This window comes from Teleopsis dalmanni, chromosome 2 (genome assembly GCF_002237135.1).
Source record: "Teleopsis dalmanni isolate 2A chromosome 2, ASM223713v2, whole genome shotgun sequence".
Taxonomy (NCBI): Eukaryota; Metazoa; Arthropoda; class Insecta; order Diptera; family Diopsidae; genus Teleopsis; species Teleopsis dalmanni.
Window position 1 is genome coordinate 50,197,523 of NC_051847.1, and position 9,106 is coordinate 50,206,628.

The 9,106-nt window shown below is 29.8% G+C and overlaps 1 protein-coding gene across 1 annotated transcript; it reads left to right on the forward strand.

Annotated features, from left to right (window-relative positions):
• The first annotated feature begins 4,867 nt into the window (after positions 1–4,867).
• LOC119674508 lies at positions 4,868–8,341 on the forward strand. The gene is made up of 4 exons (XM_038085648.1): positions 4,868–4,981; positions 7,580–7,759; positions 7,835–8,105; positions 8,176–8,341. Exons 1-4 carry the CDS (start codon positions 4,873–4,875, stop codon positions 8,339–8,341), a joined length of 726 nt encoding a protein of 241 aa, XP_037941576.1. The 5' UTR covers positions 4,868–4,872.
• Positions 8,342–9,106: the final 765 nt, after the last annotated feature.

Consider the following 9,106-nt stretch of genomic DNA (forward strand, 5'->3'; position numbering starts at 1 on the left):
GCTATAGGAACAGTCATATAACTGAGGACCATCAAGTAAGCAAAATGTAACTGGAGAATGGTCAGAAGACAAATCGCAGCTAGTGTATGTTGAGATAAAATTTTTGCTTATGCCTTTGGATACGGCGAAGTCTATTAGGTCTGGTATTTTATTGTTATCAGCAGGCCAATATGTTGGCTGCCCAGGAGAGATTACATCTAGTGCATTTTTTCTATTTGCAATTGAATTGTAGAGCTGTTTTCCTTTTGGATTACAGAGTCGTGAACCCCAATACGTGTGCTTGGCGTTGTAGTCTCCCGCCGCAAGAAATCTTTCACCTAGAGTTAAAAAGTAATCCGTAAATTGGGTCTCAGTAATGTTGAAGCGAGGAGGGCAGTAAACTGCCGATAAAGTTAAATTTTTTCCTGTGTGCTTAAGGCATATTGATGTGGCTTACATATAATTATGAGCATATGTACCTAGAAAATTGTGTTTTAGACGCCTTCGTATCAAAATACCTGTACCACCATGTGCTTTGCCATCTGGGTGATTAGTTTTATAGAATAAATAACCAGGAATAGAAAAGAAATTTTTGTTAGTTAGATGTGTTTCTGAGCAAAGCATTACATCCACACTTTCTCGGGACATGAAATTTGTGAGTTCAAGTTTATGTTGGCTTAAGCCGTTTGCATTCCATGTACAAATTTTTAAAGTACTCATTATTTAGACAAAAACATTTGCATTAATTGGCTTTGAATTTTAACTATCTCGTTAAGAGTAGTTTGCATGATTGACATGAACTGAGTTAAGCTCTGAGTGAGAGTGGAGATCATTATTTCCAAACTATTACTTTGAACTGGAGGGGTTGCTTCTCAGATTTAACGACATTAGCATATGAAACATCTGGTGTAACAGGCTTAGAAGTTAAAGGTTGAGGTACTTCAACTAATTTAATGGTGTTGCTTCTTGTAGGATTACGCAACTCTTCTTTCTGCAGAGCTAACCTGTGCTTTAGTTCTTTATAAATAGGACAGCCTCTGTAGTTTGCAGTGTGATTTCCACTGCAGTTGCTACATTTTTTGGAGTTGGTATCCTTTAATGCTTTTTTATCGCATTCGTAACTATGATGAAGCTCGCCACAAGCTACGCACACTGTACGAAGAGTGCAATATGACATAGTATGGCCATACTCTTGGCAGTTTGTGCATTGCACCGGACCATTTCTTTTGTGGGGCTCCTCAACGCTAATTCTGCGGTGAAGTAAATACTGTAGGTTGTAGATGTAGATGGCTCTCATTTTTTTTAAGCTTAGAAGCTTCCGGGTGAAGTTCAACTTTGAACATAGGTTGTGGGTTTTTATCTTTGTTAACAATATTTATTACTGCTCTAGCGCTAAAGCCTTTTTCGCTTAGGGCATTTGTTATCTCAATGGGTTCTACATCTGATTCGATACCTTTAATTACGACAACAAGGCCCTTACTACTCTTTAGTTGGTATGTGTAGTAATTTTTTTTGCTGTCTTCGAAATATTTAGTTATGACTCTAAAATTGTTTTCAGTGTCGATTTGGATTTTGGTTTCGTGTATATTGCCCCTAGTTATAGGAACAATATGAAAAGTATTATTTCCAATCAGTCTTGCAAGGATTGTAACTAGGTTATTTGAGCTGCGTTCACGCAAGTAGATTGGAGGCGGTTTAAAATTTTTGTTAATAGGCTGATTAGCTTCTTCTGTAGTTTCAGCTAATTCAGCAAATCTATTGCCAGAAAGAATGTTTGTAGTTGCACTATCTTTGATAGTTTTAGTTATTTTAGCACCTTTTGAATTACTTTTTTGAGGACTAAGTTTACGTTTCATATTTACATAGCTTTCCATGCCTGTTTGGACCTTTATTTTATTTTTTGGACTCGCTAAGTCGGAAAATGCAAGCGAAGTTGCTGAAGGTGCAATGTTTGACAAACTTTTGTCAGTTTGTGTAGTTTTCAGAGGCAACGTATTCGATGCGTCTATTACCAAATAAGCATTACGTTTACTTGGAATGCTTATCGTATGTCTTCTTTCTAGATTTTGATTGCTCATTTGCATACGTGGTTATATATGCAAATAGCAGGTGTGCTATAAGATTTACTTAATTTAACTACTATTAATATTAAGTTAAATTAACTATATAAATATAAGTAAAATTAAATTAAATTAATATAAAGCAGAAAATAATAAAAATAAAAATGAAGATGTAAAAAATAAAATGAAAATGTGTAAAATATTATACTTTATATTCTAATAATTAAACATATAAATAAAAACAAAAAGAGAAAAAAACAATAATAATAATACTAAGAATAATAATAATAATAATAATAATAAAAAAAATAATAATAATTAATAAAATAATATCTTTAAATTCCAAAATCCAATGTTAGCACGTATGTTGGTTTTGATGTTGTGTTGTGATGAATTGCGGGCTTCCAATTACAGCTTTTGTGGAACACGCTTGTAATAAAATACTAGCTGTCTCTATCAGCACTTTTTTGTTTTGTTTATATATTCACAAAACCGCACTGATATTTTGTTTGAATGCTTGCTCACTTTTTTTATTTTGAGCTTTAGAAAATAATTTGCTGTCTCTGTCAGCTATTTGAGTTTTTTTTAATATTAAAGTTGTGCAAAAATCAACAAAAATCGAAAAAGCGCGCGCTATTTTCAAATTAATATTTTATGCACTTTTAACTTTTAGGAATTGTTTTTTTGTCCGAGAATGTTCTGTTTTTTATTTTTGTATTAATAACAAAAGTAATTCTTTTAAAAGTGATTGTTATTTACTTGTTTTTATACTGAAATTTAAATTTTTCCGAGACCGGCTTAAAAACACGTCCGCTCACTAGAAAGTTCGAAAAAAGCTCCATGAATCTAATAAATTAATTAAATTTTCTCAGCTGTTTCTTCATTACTGTTCGAACCACTTTACTCCTCTTTCGAAAATAAACAAATTACACGAAATTAGGATTAGGTAAATGCATTTTGTACTGCTCTTCCGCATATAGGCAAAGTTGTGCAACTAGAAAAGTAGGTCAATATATTTAATATATACAGTCAGTGCTTCTCATAATCGACTGTATTATATTTTAAAATTGTTATTATAGAACATTCACACTCTCTCATTTAGGCAGTTTTGCTCGTTATATTCACTAACATGATTTACCATACAAAGTGATTTCATATAAATAAGCTTATTATCAATAAATCAGTTCATTTAAGGCGAATAATGTCGAATGCAACTCTTAAAAATAAATTTCCCACAAGGGAAATTACCAAAATTTCAAATTGTTGTTCTTATGTTTCATATGTAAAATGTAAATAAACAACAGCTGAGCTATAAACAAAAACACTGAGGAACTAAGTATTTAATAAAAACTTTGAGGATTTAATTAAATATGTAATTTATATATAATATTGTATACATATTATTTAATTTAGGTCGTGTGCGAGTAAGGCTAAGTTGATGCTAAACCAAATGGGAGATTTTTGGGATTTTTTGCACTGCACACAATTAGCCATTTATCAACACGTATCGACACATCACTACATTATCGGCTCATCTTAGAATTTCCCTCATTTAGAACGCAACTTAGCCTAACTCGCACACGACCTTAATATAATTTAATATAACAAGTATATATATTTAATTTTTTTTTTATAAAAGTTTATAGAAGTTCTATCAACTGCATTAATGAGCTCATTATAAAATGAACGTTCACTCATTAATATAAATGAGCATTAATCAAATGAGGCAGTGTAAATGTATTAGTCAGATGTGTGCTTTTTACATTAAAATACTTAAACCTTAAAATTCATTATGTATGAATAATAAATAAGACTTGTGGGGTCATTACAATTTTACAATATTACATATAACAAATTACAATATCACAAATTGATACGTAATTACTAGGCTTTTATGATAATTATAGTGATCATATCTGTAAGCGACTATGCTAGTCCAAATTGCCGATATCAGTTGAAATGATCACTGAGATTCATATCAAGCGTATAAAAAAGAAAAGCGATAATTCACTATAAGAGTTGACAAGAGTGACAAGCAAAAAAGTGAGAGTCTAAATGAAATCGATTGAATTAGAGAAATTGTACCGGTGAAGCCACTTCCAGTAAGGAATAATCAGTGTTAAACGTACCGGAATACTGGTTTTATTAGCCAAGTTCAAACAACAAACAATCACAAGAAAGTAAACATTAATTAAAACTGAATCGAGAAATAAATACAAGAGAAGCGCAATAACTAAAACTGTCACCTCAAAAAGTTAAGTTGTTGATCTTGAAGAACGCTGATCTTGCCGTGGAGGTGCCTACCATAACCCACTGCAGTTGGTCAGTATAATTTTAGCCATTAACACGAACAGTTGCTTGTGCTGGCCTGGTCAAGACATAAGTTTCATGCATTAAGCAAAATTTTTTGAGTTATCGAGAAGCACGCGTGTGCCCGTCTGCGATTTTTAATTAACACAAATTTGATTGTTCGGTCGTCTGGCGTTCAGAAAAAGCGAAAGTTTACAACAATTTTTGTTTCATTATTTTTTTTTTGTGATATTTTCTGTTTTTTATTTGTTTGAATATTTAATTCTACACTTCGCTTGTAAACAAACTAAATTTTATGAAGAGATTTTTTAACGACTCTGTTGTCTTCTTCATTTAATTCAATTTAACTGGCAATTTTGTTAAGAAAAGTACATTAAATTAAATACTCACACTAAAAGGGAGATCAAATAATAAATAAAAAAAAATAAAAAAAAAGTTTTATTATCTTTTATTCGAAAAGTGAAAACCTAAAGATATTTTGTGCTTAATAAGATTGCATTCAGTGATAAATTGAAAATCAAAAATGCCATCTACCATTTACTCCCGCGTTATTTTCTATTTGCTGTGTGCCGCTTCACTCTTCGCCGTAGTTAATACAGAACCCGGTATAAAAAAGAACTCATATTTCTTTAGTTACTTCTATTATTTGGTCTTTAATTTTGTGAATCCATTCGCAATGCCTATTTTTTGTCGCTTTGTACATATCTGCTTAAAGTAATTGTATCTAAATTTAGTCTCTGTTATTGTTCCTTAATTGTTTTTTATTTATAGCTTTAATTTTATGGTTAATACTTTATATTTGTTAAGTGAAATAATTTAATTGTTTAAATGATTTTGTAAAATAATTTTGTAACATAGCTTTAATTGTAATTAGCTTTTCTGTGTTAACACTTTATGTAAATAAATTTATATACATATATGAAACTGACATAAATAGTTTGACTTTCTATCAAATAGAGATTGTTAGTTGTATTATTTTGTACATATATACTTTTGTTTGTTATTATAATTGAAAAATGCCGTACTTTAACCAACAAACTATAAGTTGTATTAAATAAATTAAGGCTTAATTGGTGCTTAACTGAATACTTATCCGTTTTGCATTATTACTTTTATATAGAACGTAAGTAAAATGTGTTCTTTAATGGTTTTTTAAGCGTTTGCTTGTTTTGGATTTTTAATAGAAAATGTTAATTTATTTGAAACAGATTTTAGTATACTTCATAAACCATCTTCAATCTTACTAAAGATTTTTTTTATTAATTTAATTTAACAAGAAATCATCATACACTTAAGATGGTCTAGAAATTAGACCGATATATCTGCAATGTAAATATTTTTTATAAAAATAAAAATATAACTAAAGTATTTAACACAAATTAATAAGTGTAATTTAAAAAAAAAAATAATTTTTATAATTTTATATGCTAAATAAACAAAACTTAAAAAAACAACTGAAAATGGTTTACTGAGACAGAACGAAATATCTGTTTTAAATAAATAAACTATTACTTTTGTTTGAAATTAAAAAAAAAAACTAGTGTTTTGATTTATATTTTTATTATATTATTTAAAATAACACAAAATTGGTCAAACACAAAAACAACAAAAAGTAGTACTTTTAGTACTTTTAGTAAAATTTAAAAACAAATTTATTCTAAATATAAAAACTTATAAACTGCAGCAAAATTTTATCAATTTATGATATGGTAAACTAGTTGTGTACGGAGTTCAAGGTAACGTAGATTTGTCTTGTATACCTTACCTTCTATACAAAGTATCAAATTTGATACTTCTTTTATTATTTTTATATTATTGACCTTGAATGTCACGACTTTCTTGAATTTTTTAAGTTTTCTTAATCTCTAGAGTGCTCAGCTTCGTGCTTAATATCAGATAGCATTATTGTTTTGATCTGTAATGTAAATTTTTTCTCTACTTCAGTTTGTTAAGTTCTCATGTTTACCAAGATTGTCAAATACTTTTATAAATCTCTATATCTTATTAATATCTTTATCGTTTCTTATCTTGAACCTTTAAATATCTATGTATTTCGTTAATACCATAAGGAACTTAGTGATAGTTTTGATTCTTTGTTTTGGCATATTTGTAAATTTCAAATATTTTGTTAAATAAATTCATTAATGTCTATATTTCATAAATGTCCCTACGCTTTCTAATTCTCAAACTTTATGAATATCTATATTGCATATGTACCATACCAGGTTTTGTACCATAATTTCTATCCAATTTTTTTTTTGAAAAATTTGTACATTTAGTGCAAAACTTTTCCCGGAAATTGCCAAATACCACACACTCCAAAAGTGATGAGTGGTGAAAAGAGAAGAGAAGATATAAAAAGTTTAAATTTTTTATTTTTGATGTAGAACTTACCAGCAAAAAAAAATTGATTTTAGTTATATTTTAAGATATTACCTTCTTTATTAAAACAACAAAGTGATGTCCCCTTTCAAAATATACCTCTCCCAACCTCAAACCATTGCATCTAAAGACAAACCTGCCTCATAAAAGCAATAAAGTGGTTTCCGGTACATAATACGAGTATAGTTTTCTTAGCGTGTCCCTACAACAGCAACTACCATACAACAGGTTATGCATCACAATAGGTCCAATTGAACGAATAGTTTTGCAAGACGAGCTACCACTTGCGCCCTAAACTCTGATTCAATATACTAGATTTAGTACTAGTACAAAAGTACAAATTAAATTAAATTTGCCAAACGTAAGGTAACAAAATTTTGTAAGTGAATTTTATTAAAAAATTATAAACACAGGGTAAATAATTTTTTATAAAGTTATAAAATAATACTTCTTTTACAAAGTGTATTAATGTTAGGAGTAAACCTTTGTTGAATAATAAATACAATATTTGACATTCAAAATTTTCAAAAAAATAATTGATATGCAAAAGGTAAAAATGCAAGCACGTGTTGATAAAAAGCAAAAGTACTCCAAGTATCTTAATATTGAATATTATATATTCGTATCACTTACTAACTTACATTTATGTATATACAAACCTCTCAATGTTATAGCCAAATGTTGTACTCTATATGTGGTATGCAAAAAAAAAATATGTATATAGTCCACCGAAATGGTATGACATATTTCACCAGTAATTAAAATGTAATCTGGGTATGGCAGTCGTCATAGTGGCTTGTAAGCAATGCACTATAAATGGGTCTTAAAAATTTCAGTTTCCAATGAAGAACCTGCTGAAGATCTGGCTTATGAAGCAACAAAACAATTGGGACAAATGAATCATCGTTTAAATATCTTGGCATTAGAGGAGCAATCAAGACAAATCAATTTACCAAATGTTACAATAAATGATCTTGTTAGTAGAATACCTTGCACTTGTGATGAGGGCATCTGCAAATGTTGCGCAGGTAAGATTCAGATACTCTTACTGATTAATAAACAAGTATATATATAGGTATATATAAAATTTTTAAATATTTAAGGATTTCTGTCGGTTATTGGCATGAATAGCTGCACAGAAGTAGTTTATCGTCCTGAAGAATTTTCTTTCGAACTGCGCATGAAGGTCAATAATAATGTTTGGTTTAAACGTAAAGTTTCTGGACAGAATCCACCGCCATTCTGCTTCCGCCCTCCACGTTTCAATTTTGCACGTGCCTGTATACAATTCCATGATATTTGGTTTGTAGGTAGAAATATGCATGTTTGTATGTATATGTCTGGTTCATTTCAGGGTTATGAACTATTTGAAAGGTAATTAACATATCTAATCGTATGTTTATAACAATTTATTAATTTAATTAATCATTTCATTTCATTTTAGAAACTTCGATTGTTTATTATTCGGAGATAAAGGAGTCAAAATTGTTAAACCAGAGCAAGGTTATCCTGTACGTCCTCACGATGTGGACATTGATGATGGTGACGATGAAATTGAAGATTATGATGAAAATGTAGTGAGACGAAGAAGTTATAAAAATCGAAAATAATTTTAGTTTATTAACAATGTATTAAAATTTTTGTTATACTTATTTAATTTATTCATTTAGCAGTATAAGATTTTTAAATATTTATGTTAAATATTTTTTTTATAACCATAATTAGATATAATTCATGAATAAATTGTCATATACGTTATCACACTTCCTTTTACTTCCTCTTTTTATCCGCAAAGAAGTACAAATGGAGCACTTTTTAAGCCAACAAATGGTACGTCACTTGTTGCCTAACACTGGAAACACATCCTTTTGTGTTCAAGTGTGATAATATTCAGTACAAACTGCAAAAACGACAACAAATAAGACGAAAAGGAGCAGACATAAAAACCCTTAAGCTTTTGCAAAAAGGCTTAACCTTTCCATATATGAATGCACTGTGCGCACTCTAAGCATGAAAAATATGTTTGCCTAACCGGTCGGGACGTTCTTTTTATTTAGCATCCTTAATAAATGCATAATTTACGCTGCAATTCACTTCATGATTTTCCTCTTATTTAAAATCTGGAAAAAAATTCATTTTTATGCCGTTGCACTCATGCTGTGCTCATCAAGCACTGAAGTACAAATTAAAAGGATGATGATGCATTGCGCAAGTATACGCTGCACTGAACCCAATGCAGTACCTAGACTGCATAACCCATGAACATGTAGGTTTCAATCCGTACGCAATTGCATCGCAAAGGAGTGTATATGTATGCAGGATATTCATGTCGTTGACTGTAATAAAGGACTATTAAGGATAAAAGCTTTTATGTG